Raw genomic sequence first — 21616 nt, forward strand, 5'->3', positions numbered from 1 at the left:
GGTCACTACAGTATCAATCAGTGTTGGGTGGCACTACAGTATCAATCAGTGTTTGGTCACTACAGTATCAATCAGTGTTGGGTGGCACTACAGTATCAATCAGTGTTGGGTGGCACTACAGTATCAATCAGTGTTTGGTCACTACAGTATCAATCAGTGTTTGGTCACTACAGTATCAATCAGTGTTTGGTCACTACAGTATCAATCAGTGTTTGGTCACTACAGTATCAATCAGTGTTTGGTCACTACAGTATCAATCAGTGTTTGGTCACTACAGTATCAATCAGTGTTTGGTCACTACAGTATCAATCAGTGTTTGGTCACTACAGTATCAATCAGTGTTTGGTCACTACAGTATCAATCAGTGTTGTTACTCGAGTTGCTTTATCAGGGCCGCACTAGGGTAACTGCAGACCAGGGCCGCACTAGGGTAACTGCAGACCAGGGCCGCACTAGGGTAACTGCAGACCAGGGCCGCACTAGGGTAACTGCAGACCAGGGCCGCACTAGGGTAACTGCAGACCAGGGCCGCACTAGGGTAACTGCAGACCAGGGCCGCACTAGGGTAACTGCAGACCAGGGCCGCACTAGGGTAACTGCAGACCAGGGCCGCACTAGGGTAACTGCAGACCAGGGCCGCACTAGGGTAACTGCAGACCAGGGCCGCACTAGGGTAACTGCAGACCAGGGCCGCACTAGGGTAACTGCAGACCAGGGCCGCACTAGGGTAACTGCAGACCAGGGCCGCACTAGGGTAACTGCAGACCAGGGCCGCACTAGGGTAACTGCAGGCCCTATGCAAGGCAAATTTGGTGCCTCCCCCCCCTAAAAATAAAATAAATAATAAACACCGAAATAAAAAAGTATGCAATTTATTCAAAACCTACCTGTATCTAAATCTAAGCCAATAATTGAAATGAAATTCAAATATGCCTAGAGCAGTGCCCGGCCGTAACGGCCAGGGTCTCATACGCTTCTTAAACATATTTGTGCAGATGTCCTCAAACTTCAACAAACCAGACTCAAAGTGTCGATATTTTCAACAAAAGAAAGCAACAAAGGTCTTCTAGCATAGGTAGTCGAACAAAAGACTTAGAACTCTGATGTGTTTAACAATTGATCCAAGTTTCCCAATTTTGTTTTCAAAAAATGTTTTTTTTGAGTACACTGCGAGGCCCACTCCCCTATGCCTAGTTTGCCTATTCTCCCCTATGCCTAGTTTGCTATGCCTAAGGACAATTATGATATAAGTGTCTCGTTCTGAATTCGCATGGGCCTACTCCGAAGCAAAGTTGACCACATTTATACGAACAGAAACTCATTTCCATTGTGTTTTGTTAATATATTCCCAGTCTTTCCCCTTTGTAAGTTTGTGTGTATCAGAGAAAATGTAGCACCAACAATTTCAAAGAATAAGATTAAAAGTATTGAAAAAAAAATAAATTAAAAAAAATTTTTTTTTTAGATTATGTATTACAAATCATTTATAAAGATAATTCTACAAAAGTTAAAAATATTGCTTCATAATATTGAATTTCATAGAGCTTTATTCTAAAAATTACAGACCTTTAAAATTGTAAATCTAATACTGATTTAAATTAAAACTGTAACTGTAAACGGTAACCGCCCGGACCCTAAAGGAGCGCAACGCAACCACTATACAAAAAGTGTTGAAAAAAGATCTCCATTCGCTTTCCTCATACACACAACAGGCTAGAAATGAACACCTCCAAGACAGTCTATTCTGTGTCCACGCTCGGGACTTGCATTCTCGGGCAACCTTTCCGGCTCTCCCTTGACGGAGTGGCTCTCAGCATGGAAAAGCTACCCAAGTACCTTGGTGTAACTTTAGATCGCAAACTATAAATATGTGAGCGCACCCAGGAAGTTGTAAAAAAGGCCTCAGGGAAACTTTGCGTTGTGCGGAAGCTGGCATCCACGAAGTGGGCAGCCCGAGCAGACATGCTCCGATCCCTGTATTTAGGGGCAGTCCGATCACAGATTAGAGTCTACCTATGTAAATCTATGGCTATAGGACAGCTCTTGGACGTCCTGGTACAGATACAGTAATATTCATATAACTTAACCATACATTATATACATATAGTTTTGGCAGAAATCATTTTGATGATTGAGCTTGTTTTCCAAAATTAGCTTCTGAAGGCTAGATCACTGAGACACCTTTGTCGTGACATGGAATTATTATTAAAAACTTAAATTTTTTACAAAGCCTATATCCACTCAAGCTATCTGTTATTTATGGTGAAAATCTTGTGCACGTTATTTCTCCCACTTCCTACTCTCGGATCAAGTGACTTTGTACAATTTCAGTGGAATACATGAATCAACCAATAAAATTGACAAACTAGTTAATTAATTAGCGGTTATTAAATAATTTTGTTTTATATGAAAACAAAGGAAATAGATCTGAGAATATTTAGACATTGATGTAAACGTGCAGTTCTTTCTTTTATTTAAACTTCGGTTGTTGTTTTTTTTAAGTTGTCCAAACTTTGTTTGATTTTTCTCAATATCAAACAATGCAGGACTATTTCTTATAGGACAATATTTTTATAGGACAATTTCTTATAGAAAAATTTCTTATAGGGCAAAATTTTTATAGGACAATTTCCTATAAACGTAAAAACAATAGCAGAAAAAGTTTTCCCATGGATTCAAAATGAAAATGAAACGGACCAAATATGGGAGAATGAACAAACAGTCAAACATTCCTGTCAATCAGGTAGAGATGAATGACATAATAAAGAGTAGTATAGCCTCAAAACCAAATAGTTCTCAACCAAACTTGTCACGCGCTTCTCTTCAATCGGTGGGGAAAAAAAAAAAAGAAACACAAAATCTACTTTCACATTGCAACAAATTTTATTTTTGCCCCCATCAAGTGTTTCTGTCTGATCAAATACATTTTCAAATCAGTTTGAACTCTCTCAAAATAAATAACAAAGTCATAATGTAACAAACTCAATGTAACAAACTCTTGTACATAAACACATCAAGCATTGAAGCATGTCACTCTGTGTACTAAATCACTCATAACTGCTTAGCATTATCTTCTCTTATTGTTCTCTAGGACTAGGTCAGTTGGACACATTATGATGTAAAGATGATTGAAGTATTTCACACTAAATTAAACAATGTCAAGGTCGCTAAATTGAAAATCACTGTCGCCAACTAAACAAAAATGAACTACAATATACTTGAAACACTATCTCAATACAAGGCAGTGTTTTCTTCATGTTAAGTCTCATGTATCATAGCTCCTTAGTTGTTTTTGAAGTCTTAGAGTGAAAGTTGAATGCTTCTTCCAGACTGAAATTAGTTCGTGTTATAAACGAACAAGAAATTTGAACATTTGATTAAAAAAAAAGGCTAGCTTAACAACACTTCCTACATTTTCTACGCCGGATACACCAAAAATCTGCCTATTTATAGTTTTTTCGCCATGTATGAAAATCTCCTATTCATCTCTGTTGTGGCTTTTGTTTTGCAATTTGAATAAAACATTATACCCCTTTGAGTGCCGCTGTGGTATAAACCATGGAGTGCTTATGTTACGTAACTGTCTTAGCTGTTGTAGCTATTAGAATGTTCTCCTAAACTTCAATGTTATGCATCTTGTTAAAAATAGGATCAAACTAGAGATTGAAACAAAACAAATCTTTTACAATAAAATTCATGAAACTGTCCCTCCAATGTGTTCCTTCTTTCATTTCATTAGTCCGACATCAAAGCAAGTTCCTAGAAAGAGACCCCCTATTTCTTTAATGTATTCTAACAAGAATAACAAACTATTATCAACATAAATGAATCAAAAAACAATGTTTAGCAATGGCTGTAAAAGTACAATAGTTTTAAACAGTAGATAGAGAGAAAGGGAACACTTCATTCTAACACTAATATAGGAGACTAAGCTTTTAACAAATTAATAATGCAGTGCCATATCTGAGTATTCAACACATTGAAGAAGACAGATAAGAGGAGGACAGTTACAATGATTATGATGAACTTTTTAATAAATAAATTGGGTATTTACAATACAACCATGATGGCAGCCATAAAAATAGAAATATATTAAAATAAAAATATACATGTAAATTCAAATGTCAGAATTATTTGTTAATTTAAATATCGATCTTGACATAACAGAGTTGGTGAAAGACTCCATACTGTCTATCGCCTGCACTACGTCAAGAATAAAAACAAAACAAAATAAATTAGTGATCAGTAGATACAATTGTGTGCCCTTCAAAATATTCAGGTGAATTGTATATGAATGCTCTCCCTTTATTTAGAAGATCAATACATCTAGTTCGCCCTCAACCTAAAGCCTCACAAACAAATCAGGTCTTGTTTTCAAGGAATTCAGATCACGTAGTTTGAAGCCTCAAAAAAACATCAAATCAAATTAAAGAAAAACAAAAAGAGCATTCTCTCTCCACTCACATCTTTCTTTCTTTTATATATTAAACTGTTGTTGCTGTTTTTTTATATCTACAAATCACGATAATCAGAGCCAATGATTCTTTTGTGGTTTTTCCAGTACGATGATCTCCCTTTCATCCACTAATCGTTGAGACAGTTCAAGGGGAAGTAAACTCTTGGACTAGTTTCACTTGCCTTACATCTCAGATTGATCAGCTTGTCTTTAACCTCTGCCAGTCTATAGAGTTAGAAAAACAAATCGAATGAGGGAAATAATAATGTCTGTCTTTCTAAGATAAACAAATAAACTGGTAACAATCAGTGTTATATGTGCATGTTTCTGATGTAACCATGTGTAAAACTAATCTCGCAAAATTATTAGTTGTCAATAAAAATACATGCATAAATTTGAAAACAACAATCTGATGGTTAATAAAGTAGTGGTTGTTAATTGTGTTTTACATAGAAAAAGGGAGTTAAACCATGCAGTGCTGAGATATCTGGCAGTGATTTTGCGGTTGTTCCTCTTAGATAGTCTTTGTGATTTTTTATTTATTTTTAAATATTTTTTTTAGTCTTAAATTATTTTATCGCTTAACGAATGTAAACCAGAATAAAACAAGGTTACAAAAACAGGTTGTGTGGAGACACAAACTCAAAATCGGCCCCCGAAGTGGTCCATTCGGGCAGGAAAAAAGGCAGAAAGAACATCAGAATGAAATTCTATCAAAGACAAATGACAGAGAAGAATGGAGAAAGAAGGTTGACGGATCTTGTTTGGTGCCCCAGTGGTCCACATACCAAAGGATAGGTGAAAGTGAATGTGAAGTTAGATGTGAACCTGGCCTAATTAATATTTTATAATGAATATATAATTGCTCTAATTGTTTTGTAAAGGGACAATCTTTTATTCCTCAAGAAAAAAAACATTTCCTTTAAAAATTCCTTTAGTTGTGTTCTATTGCCGGTAAACAGCGGAGCAGTTCACGCAATAATATGAAAAACTACTTATTAATTGTTGTTTTAAATTATGCCCCACATATATGCATACTAAATATATACTTCCAAAAAAAGTAAACATTTTTTTTGTTACTATTACTAGTGAATAGTTATAAAAGTGCTGTATTTTTATGAAAAAAACTTCTTGTATAAGTGATTTAAATAAAAATAGATTTTTCGCTTTTAGAAAAGACAAAAGTAGCTATTGCATCAGAACTTTGAAAGGTCTAAAATATTATGATGTCGGATTTTCACTATCTTTTCTAGTTTACGTGATCTAAACGGGACGGACGGACAGAAGGACAGACATCCCACACAAAACTAATAGCGTCTTTTTCCCTTTCGGGGGCAGCTAAAAAAAACATGTAAACAAAGTGAACTGGAATTAACTTAAACATGACAATCTCCCATGTTAACGATCACACTACTTACAGGGTAGAGGAATGCTGTGGCATTATCTGAGCCAATACCATTGTCTGCCACACACGTGAACACACCCATATGATCTTTCCAGGTTGCATTCAGGATAATGAGGTCACCATTCTTGGCAATCTAAACATTGACAATAGAACATGTTCATTTCACACATGCTTAAACAATAAAAGTGTAGACATTTAAAAACTGACCAGGGCAGATGAAATTACCAAGTTCACGCTTGTACGAGGTGGGGGGTGTGTGGTTTGTTTTATATGTTCTTATGTTCCTTCATATTTTAAGGTCCTAGCACATAACTTTCGCAGGGAATGTGGCGGGAGGATTTGAACCCTACACGAGAGTCCAGGTCGCATACCACACGACCAGTGCTGTAGTTTAAAAAAAAAATCGAGCTTATAGTAGGAAGAGCCAAGAAGAGGTTTTTAAAAAGTTCGATTATCCATTGACTTTGAACGGAACAATGTATTAAGTCTGAGCTAGTAATGTTCGTGTTGGTCGTTGTGCTGGCCACATAACACTCTCGTTAAAGTCGAATATAGGAACAGATAACCTTTTCATCATCTTCCCTATAGATTGCAAGATCTGAAAGAGTTAGTTTACTTACTTTACTTATGTTTTGACCAGTTTTGACCATAAATTATTAAAAGCCAACCATAAGCTAAATTTTTTTTGGTCATTCAGGTCAAATAAATAGCTTTGTAGTGTTACTAGTATATGATCTAGATATCAACAATATGTGTATTTAGATCTAACAATTTCACACAGGACCCTAAACTGTATTTAATAACAATATTTCGTGGACTGGGAGTAAAGATACTTTTAAATGCCATCGAAAATCAATCAAAATGAGGGGTTTTTTTTTTTTGCTGTTTTTTTTTTTTTTTTGTTGTCGCTATCTCTTACCTTGTAGCCATCAGCGTTTGTGATTGGTTCATTGAATGGGTCGTACCATGTAATAGTGGGTGTAGGCTTTCCCTCTGCACGACAATATAGTTGGGTCAGTTCATTTTCATACTCAAACCTTGAACTTGTTGCCATGTAAATTCTGGCGGGTTTTTCTGAAATAATACAAAAACAGACATCACAGTTGATGTTTATCTGGATGCATTTAAAATACATACTAGTAAAATAAAAAGTATTATATTTTACTATGAGATAGTTGACTGTGTCAATTTAAAATGGGAACAAAATTATTAGTATTGCATTAGACCTTACCTCCATTGTGTAGGGAACACCTGTGACGCGGATTTCCTCGAATTGGGTCTAGAAGAGAAAAATGTAAACAAATCTTATGTTTGAAGAGTTTAAAAAATTATGAGGTCAATCGTTCAATAGACCTATAAATTAAACTTGTTTAATTCTGATGTTCTTTTAGTAAAAAAAAAAAAAAAATGTGTTTACCTTGTTCTAAAAGCCTAATTAAAAATAAGCCTTTTATATCTATTCTGATTTGATTCATTGAGCAAAGCCTGACATTGTTGTCAATGTCTTACAGTTCGTGTTCATTTCTTTTGTTGTCACTTGGCAACTATTTTTCCGTTACTTTGTATATAGGCATGTGAAATTATAAATAAGGTTGCCTGAGTTGGGATTCGCCTGTTTATTTTGTTAGGCTTTGCAATTTGTGTTTAAAAGTGGTAAATTTTTTTCCCTACATGATACGGAAAGTAGATTATGTTAGTATATCTTAATGTTAGAGCTGTTGTCGTTGGGTCTCCACTGTCGGATTCAAAGGTATATTTCATCTACTTTTGATCGTATCTGTTTTGGTGCAAGACTTCTGAAATAAACTTACCAATAAAAACTTTATGCGATTGGGTCTTTCTGGCCAAGGGCGTCTCGGCAACGCATGTGTATTCAGCCTCGTCCTCTTCTGTAATACAGTCGAGATACAGTTTGGACACAGTGTTGGCTAGTTGGAGTCTGGGCAGATCGTCACCTGCGGCATTCTCAAAGGCGGCCTCATCATCCTGGACATTGTGGGAAGTACCCTGCAGGCAAAGGTGGATTCAAAGCTTTGAATGGGGGGAGGTGAACTGGGGGTGTTGAGGTTATCATGTACATAATATTCGCGAATTGGATGGACTTAAAAAAAAAAAAAAAAAAAGAAACATTTTAAAACAATAGATAAATAATAAATATGTGGTAGATATTTCATTTTAAGGAATCCTAGACCGAATTTTTAGTCAACATTTATTTATATTGTTTTTTATGTGTTTTTTTATTTATATTCCTTAACGACAATGATCATTTCATCCTATCTTAAACCTCTCGTAGGATAGAGGTGGATGGTGGGGTTCGAACCCGGAACCATCTAGAGGACAGTTCATAATGCATATCACACAATCAGGTAGCCAATATTTCCCTTAAATATAAAAATGCATGCCAACCAGTTTATTAAGTGCCCAGCTATTTAAATCAGTAGAAGGGAGGATATTAAAATGTCTTTGCTATTTGCCATGTTCTCTCATCAAAATCTGACAGGGGAGTGATATTAAGTTAATTACCTGTTGCACTCTTTCTCCATTCTTCAACCAGTGAATAGTTGGGTTTGGTATCCCAGCCGCCTCACAGGATAAGACTATAGTATCGTAAAGCACGGTGCTGGTTTCTGAAGGTTTGCTTTTGAAAAACAGTTTGGGCTTTAAAAACTCTATAAAAGAAAAAGGAAAGAATTAAAAATTGAAATGAGTTTAAAAACTTAAGCGTCAAAAAAATTAAAAAATGTAAACGACTTATTTGTAGAACAATAGTTCCTGAAGCTGGAGAATAAAACTTACCTTCATGCTTGGAGAGTCTTTTGTTTAGCGCTAGTCTCTAGAGACGAAAAAGAAAGTACACTTATTAATTATTAGTTTTCAAAATATAAATGTTATAAAATGTAATTGTTTATTTAAATATGCAAACTATGCAAAACTGATTCTACTGACGAATGAATGCTGATATCTGGCGCCTCTAAAACTGAGCAGATTTTGCCATGTAAGCCTCTAACCCTAATTTAAGGTACTTTTTTTCAAACCTCCTCTACCTCGCGGTGTTAATGCTTCAGACGTCAACTTTGATGTTGGGACTTTCAACTGTCATATTCTCTACGACATCTCCTGTATATAAGGCACAGCATTCCTTTGGATAATAGTTGCATGGGCGAAAGAGAGACCAATCGCCATAGGAAGCCTCAACACTGACCGGTGACGTTGCAACCTGTGGGAAAAGGAGACCAATAGCTATTGGTCCCCAATGCCCACTGTTGTGGAGGATGTGTGTGTGTTTCCATGGTGACGGTTAGCTATGCAGTGGGAATGATGCAAGATAAGCGGCAATGCCGTCAACGGCCTTTGGTAGAACAGACGACTGCTGAATGCCATAGTGAAAAGACGTGTTTTTGAGGTTGTTTCAATTTGGTTCAAAATACCATTTTATATTATTACCAAAGTCTATGACATTAATTAATTTCATCTCAAGGTGAATTTGTTTATATTGTAATAAACTTATATTTAGGTTTGTTCACAAAAGAAAGTTATTCGAGTTATTTCAAATTTTACTGGTTAAAATAGAACTGGCCTACAGCGGTTTGGTGGCCTGCCAGCGGTTTAGTGGCATGCCAGCGGTTTAGTGGCCTGCCAGCGGTTTAGTGGCCTGCCAGCGGTTTGGTGGCCTGCCAGCGGTTTAGTGGCCTGCCAGCGGTTTAGTGGCCTGCCAGCGGTTTGGTGGCCTGCCAGCGGTTTGGTGGCCTGCCAGCGGTTTGGTGGCCTGCCAGCGGTTTGGTGGCCTGCCAGCGGTTTGGTGGCCTGCCAGCGGTTTGGTACTACAAGTCAACGAGCGTCCATAACACTCACAAGTTGCAATGCAATGTCGCAGGTCAGTGTTTAGGCTTTCTATGACGCTAGGTCTCGTCTAATGCAACTAAATTGCATAAGCATAAGCATGATTCTCTTGTCTAAGGCAATTGGATTGAAGAGGAAATACTGAAAGCATTTATTCCCCTTTTTAGACAGAAAAAGCCATACTTGATTTGTTTGTATATCAGATTGTAGAAGGTAGGGTCTTACAAAGTTGGAGATGAATTGTATGTAATATCATGACTCGGTTTTACACATTACTTCTTTTAATAAAGATTTCTTTTGTTCCCCTGGTAATTAAATCATTATATACAAATTCAACTATCTGATGTAAACATGTATGCATGACTAAATGCATGACGCGTAGGGCGTCGTTATCATTTTCTTTTTTGAAATAACGTTTGTATTAAATAAGATATGATAAGATTTAAATTATGCGTGAGTCTGGTGTGAGTGTATATTTTGGTTTTCTATAGTTATAATGTTTCGTTTGGTGTAATTGCATACATTGTAAGACACATCTCTTTAAGGATAATAAAGATTATTATTATTATTATTATTATTATTATTATTATTATTATTATTATTATTATTATTATGTTATAAACGAACGAATATACATTCTCTGGCACTGTTTCGTTAAAGAGAAACAAAATTCATTATAGTTTTTTTATCGGTGTCCACCGAGGAATTCCCTGTTGATGTAGCAGATCTGCAGCAGTACCGCCCTCTGACAGGCAACGATAATCTTCTTAGGAATGTTTTTATATTTATTACTATTGTTGTTAAACTATACGTTTTTTTAAATATAATTTTGTTTTATTATGACTATCATATTGTTACGTATTTCTGTATCTTCTGGCTAGATGTATTAGTTGGCACACAAATAAAAACACAGCAAAGAACTTGACGACTAAACTTTCAGTTTCATATAACTTTAATGACTATTAACTCTAACAATTCGTCACTGTAACATGTAGCGTAGAAGAATGTACAATATCTGTCAGTTTACAGTTAGCTATACTTCATTGCAATTCATCTCTTCACTTCTTTGCAATTCATCTCTTCTCAACTTGCACCGAGTCGTATTCCACAGAACAGACCAACGACACACTTCCCAGTGTCGCTCCAGGTCTCCAAAACTGAACCAAGTCGTAACAGACCAACGACACACTTCCCAGTGTCGCTCCAGGTCTCCCAAAGCTGAACCAAGTCGTACTCTAGTCTACCACATCAGAGCCGCACACGTCTTACATCGACTGTATCGACTGTAACGGCTCAAGTCCACTGTAGTTCGCTGTATAGACTTTAACGACAGTAGTCCACTCCAGTTAACTCTACCCTAGTTAACTTGCATCGAGTCGTACAAATTTCTCTTCCACAGAACCGCACACGTCTTACATAGTCTGTATCGACTGTAACGGCTCACTCACGACTCCATACGACTGACTTTCACATTAACTCTCTGGCTTATATAGAGTCCCTAATCGCTTGTCCAAAGTTGCACAAACACTCCTAGTATCCTCTGGAATAACATGTCAGGAAACGTCACATCCTGTCTTTATTTATACATGTAGATTCCAGAAAACACTCGCTGCAGTGTCATCAAGTCGGGGTCACACGTAGTGACCTTTATCTGTCACTGTTCATTAGTAACTGTCCCCCTACTTAGATCTGTTCGTGCCCTGGAACAACACGTGTGGACACGTCACATCCTGTCTTTGTTTGTACATGTAGATTCCAGGGAACACTAGCTGCTGTGTCATCTCGCCGGGGTCATACGTTGACCTCTACCTATCACTGTTCATTTGTAACACTGCCCCCTTCTTAGATCTGTTCGTCCCGAACAGATTCTACTTCATCACGATACTGATGAAATCGATCGACGATCAAGTAGGAAGCTTTGGTGGTTGCCCCCTTCTCAGAGATGTTCTTTCAATCTGGCAGTTGTCCATCTTCTTTCCATAGAAGAATGGGAGCCAAATCCTCATTTTTTTCAGCAGTTCCTCACAAATGTTTTCATCAATCTTGGTATGGAAACATCGACCTTCAGATGACGACATTGGGCACTCTTGTCGAGAAAATTCATCAGCATTCTAACGAGTTCGTGCTTCACTGGCTGAGTTTTACATTTTCAAGCATCTTTTTACAGATGGGTTAGGGCTTTTTCCAGAGCTTCTTCAGAGATGACCAGGTTCATTACAGTACAGCAATATTCACATGTTCTTCTTACAACAGCAACTGACTTTGGGTTTGTACGATGCCTGTTGGGTTGATCTTCTTGTACAGTTCTGTCACAGATGGTTACTCACTACAGTTCTGACATCTTAAACTACTTCTTTTCTGTCCTTCTTGCTTCTGACGTAATTAGCGTTCTTCTAAAACCTCTGTTATACTTCATCAACCTATTCTCATGAGGAATGTTTTTAGATTATTCATTAGTGGCTTCACACTTTCAACTGATTCGTAAGGCTTTCTTCTTTGGTCTGATGGTTCCGGACAGAATATTTCTAAAAACATGGGCTGTGGAGTTTCATCAGTGCAGGTGGGGGTCTATCAGTGGGAGAAGTGGTGGGCTTGTTTTCTAACAACATGGGCTATGGAGTTTCATAAATGCAGGTGGGGTTCTATCAGTGGGAGAAGGGGTGGGTTTGTATCTTGATCTTGTTGGAGCCATCCACGTTGCACTCTGCATATGTCGCTTTCTCCGCCTCTTCCATTTGATATTTCTTTGGTTGCGTTGATGTCGTTGTCGTTGTCTTGCTTTCTTGTCGATCAATGCTGATGGCAGCCACTTAGCACATAGGAAGGCATTGCATTTCATAGCTGTAGTCATCAAGACTGTTGATCTAACAAGTTGTTTCAGGATTATTCTTCGATGGATGCTTTGCGAATGATCTGCAAGTCCACTTGAAGGCAAGTTGTCAAACACGTCATCACCTTCATCCGAGTCTGGAGGACTCGACTGTGGGGCAGGTTGATAACATTCAACGTGCAAAGGTCCATCAACTTCAGCATCAGTTTCTATTGTAATTCCTTTACTATCACCAGGGCTTCTCGCGCCTACCTTGAAAGCTGCACAAGCTTCTGTTAAGTCTAGAGCTTGTTGGTGTACTTCTTGGCATTCACAATCTTCTTGCATAGCTACGTACGTACAGTTCTTGTCAAACGCATGAGTGCAGTAATCAAGCTTCGAGTTCCTCTCGTAGACACTGGCAGATAGACAGAAGTCTTTAAGGCCCACAGCAACAGGCTTGGACGCAGACCCAACGTTGTCTTGATCTGTTTGGCTGGTTGAGGTACTCATATCAGGTATATCTGTAGCTAAAGCTTCGGTCAAACTATAGGTCTCTTCTATTGTTTCTTCAGCGGTCTCATTCTGCTTTTCGTTGAAATAGTAACAGCTACCGTCTCTATTCATTTCTTGTGAGCCACATTCGTTTGGTTTACTATCACAGTCACAGACAGCACAGCCATCACCAGCATCCCTATCGTAATTGTCTGTATCGCCACATTCTTGGTTGGACAATTGTTCGCTGTTCATCAATGGTGTAGTTCTTTCATCTGTCGACTCAATCTGATACTGCTGAGTGTTCAGTAGCTCGTTCATCATGATTCTCGTTTGATCTTTTATCGTATCTGTTTGTTCTTCAGTCTTGTTGGGCGTGGTAGCTATTTGTTCATTCTCATTCATAACTTTAATCAACTGGTTAAATGAAGAAAATCTAGTGTTTATTTCTGATTCTATCTCCTTAATGCTCTCTTTCACCGAGTTCATTTTGTATTGCAAAGTTCTCAGGAGCTCCATCGTATTAGGTTTGATTTCAAATTGGCAAGTGTCTGGATTCTCATCTTCCTCCAACAGGGCTTGTCTGAGACGTGCTGTTAGCGTTTCCTTATTTCCGTTAAGCTGTAGACCTCTTTCTCGAAGCTCTTGTCTAAGTTCTTTCATGTCAAGTTCATTAAGAAGTTTGATGGAGCACATTCTAGCCAGAAAGATCCCACTTCTGACACCAATTGTTACGTATTTCTGTATCTTCTGGCTAGATGTATTAGTTGGCACACAAATAAAAACACAGCAAAGAACTTGACGACTAAACTTTCAGTTTCATATAACTTTAATGACTATTAACTCTAACAATTCGTCACTGTAACATGTAGCGTAGAAGAATGTACAATATCTGTCAGTTTACAGTTAGCTATACTTCATTGCAATTCATCTCTTCACTTCTTTGCAATTCATCTCTTCTCAACTTGCACCGAGTCGTATTCCACAGAACAGACCAACGACACACTTCCCAGTGTCGCTCCAGGTCTCCAAAACTGAACCAAGTCGTAACAGACCAACGACACACTTCCCAGTGTCGCTCCAGGTCTCCCAAAGCTGAACCAAGTCGTACTCTAGTCTACCACATCAGAGCCGCACACGTCTTACATCGACTGTATCGACTGTAACGGCTCAAGTCCACTGTAGTTCGCTGTATAGACTTTAACGACAGTAGTCCACTCCAGTTAACTCTACCCTAGTTAACTTGCATCGAGTCGTACACATTTCTCTTCCACAGAACCGCACACGTCTTACATAGTCTGTATCGACTGTAACGGCTCACTCACGACTCCATACGACTGACTTTCACATTAACTCTCTGGCTTATATAGAGTCCCTAATCGCTTGTCCAAAGTTGCACAAACACTCCTAGTATCCTCTGGAATAACATGTCAGGAAACGTCACATCCTGTCTTTATTTATACATGTAGATTCCAGAAAACACTCGCTGCAGTGTCATCAAGTCGGGGTCACACGTAGTGACCTTTATCTGTCACTGTTCATTAGTAACTGTCCCCCTACTTAGATCTGTTCGTGCCCTGGAACAACACGTGTGGACACGTCACATCCTGTCTTTGTTTGTACATGTAGATTCCAGGGAACACTAGCTGCTGTGTCATCTCGCCGGGGTCATACGTTGACCTCTACCTATCACTGTTCATTTGTAACACTATCATATGAAGACACACTAGGTCTATGTGACACATGAATACAGATTTTGGCATTATTTCAGGGGATGGTCCACAAAGAATTCTACTTGTAGAATGTAAATATTGGCACGTGATGTGAACTTGACACAGGCCCCGGGTCAGCGTGCCTCCCCTCTGGGAATCTCGAATGTAGGGCTTCGTTGTTGCTTTACACGCTAGCCTGGTGTAGTTTACGTTTTGGCAACGTACTTAAAGGATGATTTACATGATTTACGTAAACCGATTTCTACCCTCCTCCCCTCCTATTCATATTATTATCTTAGGGATATTTTGTTGGTAAGCGTTAAGACAGTTGGTCTTTGTACTGGTCACGTGAAACGCTCGTTAACCGTAGGCCATAAGAGGAGTTTTACAGTCGTCTGCATCATATATCACAATGTCTGTTAGGGAACTTACTTTACTTTTTTTTTGCCCTGATGTCTTGTGCATAATTTTTGTTTCTTAACTAAAAGTTGTACCTTATAGTATGCAACATTTTCTAAATTCAAATTTGGGCAGATTGGGGGTATGTGACAATACGCGTTGTGGTGTGAATTATCTAGGTTATATTAAAATAATTGCAACTAGTAAGTGGTGTACATGAGCATAATTAAAAATCAAATTTTGAAATGATTATTCTATTATTAACTAAAAAGTTCTAAGAATTTGCTCCTTTTTTTTTTTGTTGTTAAATGCTAACTGGAGAAACGGGAAATAAAAATGCTTCTAGTGTCAGTCTAACATTGACAACATGACCTCAAATACTTTAAGGTTCTAGGATTGCTTCCCTTTAATTCACAACACTCGCGTGCATGCACACACACACACACGCACTAATAACAAAATTTATCAAAATGACCTGGCACATAGCCAAATAGGTTAGTAAGAATAGGCCACTAGGTCGTGTTATGGCGCCCTACTACCAAATTAACTGCCGTACTTCCTGAATGAAGCTTCTAGAGTCTAGTAAAAAAATGCAAAGATTAAAACATTTTTTTCCCCATTTCGGTGATAGCGTGCATTTGTTGAGACTCGCTAATACATCTTCTCCTTGACCTTCAAACACAGGGGATTCAAATTACACCGGAAACAGAGATATTGGTTCTATTCGGTGGAATTATTTTTTTCCCCCGCTTAATATTCACGTCTGCTGTTGGTAATTTCTGCGCACTTAGCAGCTAAATGAAGCAACCAGTGTGTACATTTGTTTAGTTTTTACTTGCTTCGAATATTCCTTAAGAATTGAAGAATATTTCATCATGGCCCAGAATGTAGGCCTACCGGTACCGGAGGACTGAGGAGGAATGAGGCGGGCAGGGTTAGGCTTAGACCTAGGGGCCATCGAAACGACAGTCGAGTCCACCTGCTCCCCCCCCCCCCCTTTTCGCCATAATACAGGACTAGGCAGCTAACCATGGTACAAAACCAGTAGATCTAGTTTTTACTTTCAAGACTTATTTTCAAATCAATCGTATCAATAATGTGTGTAGCCCGTTGGATTGAAACAAGACTATTGGATGACAAGGGATGGAATCACTGAACTATATTGAATGGACAATGTCTGTTAAAAAAAGGTCCTATCTCTATGTGTGATAGCAGCCTACTTTTGATCTCAAATAACACATTGTGAAGTCAATTATTTCACGGAGCGCTTACAAAATACTATCTTTCAGCCCTTATCCGCAGAGGCCGCGAGGATAGCGAGTTGCAGCGACCGCCCAGGCGCGCTTTAAAGGGGTGGGGGGCTTCGGGATCAAGACACTTTTCAGTCACCGTCAGCCCATTATACAAATTATCCATGGCACTCGCCCAGGGCCCCGCGCACTGCTTAAGTCGCCTCTGTTATGCTGTACATAAGTGACTAGTCGCTTAAAAGTCTGAAACGGTGACCTAAAAAAATTTCAATTTTTTAAAAGTAATGATGCAGAAGAGGCTGTTTCTCTAATCTTTATTATATGCCGAAACGGCGTTAAAGTTCCAGCAAAGTATGACACGAATGACCCGCTTTGAGTACGCTGACCTTCGGGGGACATTCCTGGCGATCACATGATGCAACGGCGACCCAGTTAACCTGCGTGACCCAGCTGTGAAATGTGACGTCCTGACAGCCACTCCAAGATTACACACGGGGGTAATGTACCTCGTGAAATAGAGTCAGATGGACTGGTCACCTGCGTGAAGGAAGATGACTCACTGGACGTACCGGGTTTAAAAATAGGCTTGACGCCATTCAGGTCAGTGACTGTTTGACCTTTTCACCACGTGGGACTGATGTGTGGGCGTGAGAAACACACCATGACAAATTCTTGCAGCAACGAAAAACTGCTGGAGGGGAAACTGTGCTGGATTGAGGCACGTGACTTCATTGTGATCCAGACCTTTGGCGAGATTCTAATCCAGACGTCATGATTATAAATAATGAAGAGAATAGTTAACAATGTCCATGAATATAATTTAATATAGAAATGGCCAACCCGTGTCCTGTTCCGGTTTGAGAAAGAGAAATGACTTCGTATTTTTATTATACGCGTTCTCGTTTGACCCTCTATTTCCCAAAGTCCCATAGCTTTCTATGTGTCCTAACCTTTTTTTTTTAATATTGAGATAAAAATAATGATGCGAGAAGAGGCTGTTTCTCTCATCTTTATTCTATGCCGAAACGGCGTTAAAGTTCCAGCAAAATAAGACACGAATGACCCGCTTTGAGTACGCTGACCTTCGGGAGACATTCCTGGCGATCACATGATGCAACGGCTACCCGGTAGGTAAAATACTAGTTAATTCAAAAAGTTCTTACCATAATAATAAATATTATTAGATAAAACAACTAATTTTCATTAGTTTGTTAGTTTTGTATCTTTTCGGTCATTGTGTTGGCTAAACATACGAAATGAACTGTGAAAGGTTGAAGTAGACATTTGCCACTAGATGGCAGCACACCTAACTTGTGGGTGTAGGACTTCTTCAGATTCAAAAGTTGAGCCTGAGATTTGCAATTAAAAAAAACCCAGAGACTTAGTTGAACGTGACTGTTGGGCTGGGGAGACGGAAAGTACTAAGTCGTGAGATTTATGAGAACTTAATGTGCCAATCATTTTAGACATGACCTACTTAACGAAGGATCACCCTACGCACATTTCTCGACTGCTGATGCAACATAGGTCTATTCTCAGAGGCGGCGTCGAGTGGCGCCTTCGACAAAAGGGTCACGGAGGTCACGCGTCGAGGCAGTGGCGTAGCCAAAAGGTGCGCATCTCACCGTGTAACAACCATCTAGAGTTTAGACTGCAGTAGCAATATATGTTGTTGTTTTTTTTTCGAATCTGTTTTGGTAATCTAGAGATCCGATAATCGATTACTAGATAGCCGATATTCGATTTAAAGAACAAAGCGATAAGATGTTAAAATAAGTAACGGTAACAAGGAAGCTAAATAAATATTCTTTGAAGAGTTTGTTCTTTGCCGCATCCACCCTTCAATATTAGTATTCAACAGACTGAATTGATCTTAGAAAAGTAACTCAAAGAGTTCCCCGTTGTTCTGATTTTTTAGAATTATGGAAGCACGATTCTTAGAATGTACACACAGGGGGCTCAGCATAAGGTCTATTGCCAGCAGTGATTTTGTTTTCATATTTGCTCTACATTCTCTAAGCAGTGGTATTAGTTAAAGTGAACCCTACAGAAGAGCAGCTTCAAACTAGAGGTCCAACAATCGACACAGCCAAGTCACAGGAGCTTGAACTATTTAATTTCGTGATCTAGAGTCCACACAGCTTTGATGGGTACCTGACATTAGTTGGGGGAAAAAGTAACAGCGATTGCTTCTTGTGCTTTCCTCATTAACGGTGGGACACATAACTGATGACCTTTACCTAATCTGCCCTATGGATCGCAAGATCTGAAAGGGGGGACTTTACTTTTTTGTATATAATATACAAAGACATTTTAAAAAAGCTAGAATCGAGGCATAGTTTTACAGTTGTGCACCGAATGAAGGTAATTAGAATATCTACTTATAAAAGTTTTTATTAGAAGGTTTGAGAAGGTAACACTATGAGCTTATGGAAACGGGTAACCCTTACTCTAGCCACGCCACTGAGTTTAGGGACTGCAGAGCTAGGCGAATTAGGTGCCTACGTATAAATATTTATTATGATGAGAAGAGTGTAAAACCATCAATCTCCCTCTGCATCCCGACACACCCATTAGAATAAATTGGAAGCTGAAGAACGCTCATGAATGCATTTCATTTGGAAGGTAAAAAAAGACATAAATCAAAGACACCTTGTCACAACTTATTTCCTTTCATTCACTTCAATTGATGACAAATATGAAAATGAAGACGATTACCAGCCAGGGACTGTCAACAAGTGCCCGGGCATACAGCTGTCAACAAGTGCCCGGGCATACAGCAGGTATTAAATCCATGTTTAGAATAAAAAATCTATCGACACAAACTTTTTCTATCGGTGGTCACATGACCGACTGGCGTACGCCCATTCTATCTTTAGAAAAGAATTATTCGTTCGTGTTTTTAATGTTTTTTTTTTACATATATACTAAAGACCATCATACCAAATGACCTGGATCTTACAGGAATATAACAACTGTCTCAAATGACCTGGATCTTACAGGAATATAACAACTGTCTCAAATGACCTGGATCTTACAGGAATATAACAACTGTCTCAAATGACCTGGATCTTACAGGAATATAACAACTGTCTCAAATGACCTGGATCTTACAGGAATATAACAACTGTCTCAAATGACCTGGATCTTACAGGAATATAACAACTGTCTCAAATGACCTGGATCTTACAGGAATATAACAACTGTCTCAAATGACCTGGATCTTACAGGAATATAACAACTGTCTCAAATGACCTGGATCTTACAGGAATATAACAACTGTCTCAAATGACCTGGATCTTACAGGAATATAACAACTGTCTTGTAATTTCTATTTCTTTTGGTGTTATATGATTATCGAATTAGTCTTTATTTATTCGTGGGTGTATAAACATTTTCCCCTTTCAGGCCTAAGCACATTGTCTTATCAGTGTTCTACAAAAACTTTACTTTGGGCAGGAGGAAGAGAGACAGACATACAGAAAGCAAATAGGTGAGTCTTGCGTAAAGAGGGAGTGGTCTTGGAGGAATTTAAATTTTAATATACATTTTTGGTTCCATTATATTTTCAGATTTAAATTATTTTTGTTACGGAATAGACTTCAGGCAAGACCAGATAATATTTTCATTTATTTTTCTATTCTTCTGAATCCAAACTAGTACTTTCCCCGTTTGGGGCAATTATAAGGAGCCCAATGCATAGAGAAGTACACGCTGCTTTCAACTAGGACTTAACTGGCCACTAGTCTCCTACACTATTCACTGGATGAACTCAGTCTATATATCTCTACATTTAATGTACTCACCCTTGAGAGCGCGAATGTGAATTGAGGCACGTACACGAGGCAGACAATGATGGCCACAGACTGAAGTCTGGTCAGCATGGCGAATGTCCTGTTCTGTTCACTTCTCGACAATTCAAATAATTTTCCGGGTTTCAATTTATCTCACTTGAAAAGTTGATATTGTTCCGTTTTCTCTATTTTTAGAAATATGATCCGAATTTTGCGAAAATCTAAAAAAAAAAGTATGTGTAGGCTAATTACTAGATGTAGGATAATTATTTTTTCTTTAAAATTTAGGCTGAAAGAACTAAAGGCTAAAGGAGATATTAACTGAATTAATACTGTTAATTAAGTAAAAAAAAATAATATCAGCAGATTTTAAACAGATATAAACAATGGAAACAGTAGCGCAAAAATAAATGAATACATTTTTGACGAAAATAAACACATACAAAATAAATAAATATAATTGTGATCTATTTCTATAGCATATTTTTTTTTAAACGAACAACGATAACGCATTCTTTTTTTTTTTTTTTCTAAATCTATAAATCAGAGAAGCTAACATTCGGTTAGAAATCAGACAAAAAACAATTAAAAAAAAAAAGAAGAAAACCTGCTCAAAAATCATTCTAAAGAATACATTAAATAACTATGGAGATTGATCTAAATAGTTTTCTCCAGTTGATGTATCGTTCAAAACATTTCATCCACACATAGACAGTATGACTTTATAGGATTTGCTTTTTTTAAAATTAAAATGAATATTTCTTTTTCTGATGCAATAGGGTGTACGGATTAAATCCTAAGTCATTTCTGTTTTAAATCAGAGAACAATACACAATGCGTCTTTGATTAGACAATATAGTGACCTAGTTTGACTTTATAGAAAAATGTTTCATATGACTGAAAATAAATTCTAAAAGTAAAAAAATAAATCTAATTCTAGAATTTTCGAAAATCTGGCGGCTTGTTTGAGATTTTCTTTTCCAAAAAAAAAAAATAAAACAAAATAAAACAAACAAATCTTACAGATTTCGTATATTTAGATTTAGCAGCACATTTACCTTCGTTTGATACACTATGCAACTCTTGGTAGATGAAGTATCTTCGGTTTTTATAACAAAAGTTGAATTTATTTTTTTTTTGTTTAAAAAAGTGTTTTTTTTTTCCAGTAAGTTTTACCACTGCGCGTATCAGGTCTTATCTTGTAAACGGCGAGCGAGGCTAGATATTTATAGGTTAGGCCGTGACGTCACTTTTACGCATCCCCGAGACAGTGAATGAATTCAGATTTCAGCCAATGGGCAACAACGGGACGAGGGGAAAACGAGGCGAAAGAAGGGCGACCACAGAACAAGGGCAATCACTCGTTCCACTCTAACAGCTCTTCAAATCTTCTGAGAAAGCCGCGGTGAATTGTGGGAGCGGGAGTGGAAAAAAAAAAGGGGGGGGGGAGGTCGGT

The 21616-nt window shown here is 38.0% G+C and overlaps 1 protein-coding gene across 2 annotated transcripts; it reads right to left on the reverse strand.

Annotated features, from left to right (window-relative positions):
- Positions 1 to 2864: 2864 nt before the first annotated feature.
- Positions 2865 to 21375, reverse strand: LOC106075102 (zwei Ig domain protein zig-2-like). Of its 2 annotated transcripts, none has more exons than XM_013236021.2 (9): positions 21219 to 21375; positions 20173 to 20381; positions 8658 to 8694; positions 8385 to 8530; positions 7673 to 7868; positions 7093 to 7140; positions 6781 to 6935; positions 5875 to 5994; positions 2865 to 4681 (listed from the first exon to the last, which is right to left on the reverse strand). In XM_013236021.2, the coding sequence occupies exons 2-9, from the start codon at positions 20248 to 20250 to the stop codon at positions 4667 to 4669; spliced, it is 795 nt and encodes a 264-aa protein (XP_013091475.2). In that variant the 5' UTR covers positions 20251 to 20381; positions 21219 to 21375; the 3' UTR covers positions 2865 to 4666. The 2 variants fall into 2 exon arrangements, with proteins under 2 accessions (XP_013091475.2, XP_055874027.1); XM_056018052.1 differs by lacking the exon at positions 21219 to 21375 and adding an exon at positions 21184 to 21205.
- Positions 21376 to 21616: the final 241 nt, after the last annotated feature.

Source organism: Biomphalaria glabrata, chromosome 1 (assembly GCF_947242115.1).
Source record: "Biomphalaria glabrata chromosome 1, xgBioGlab47.1, whole genome shotgun sequence".
Lineage (NCBI taxonomy): Eukaryota > Metazoa > Mollusca > Gastropoda > Planorbidae > Biomphalaria > Biomphalaria glabrata.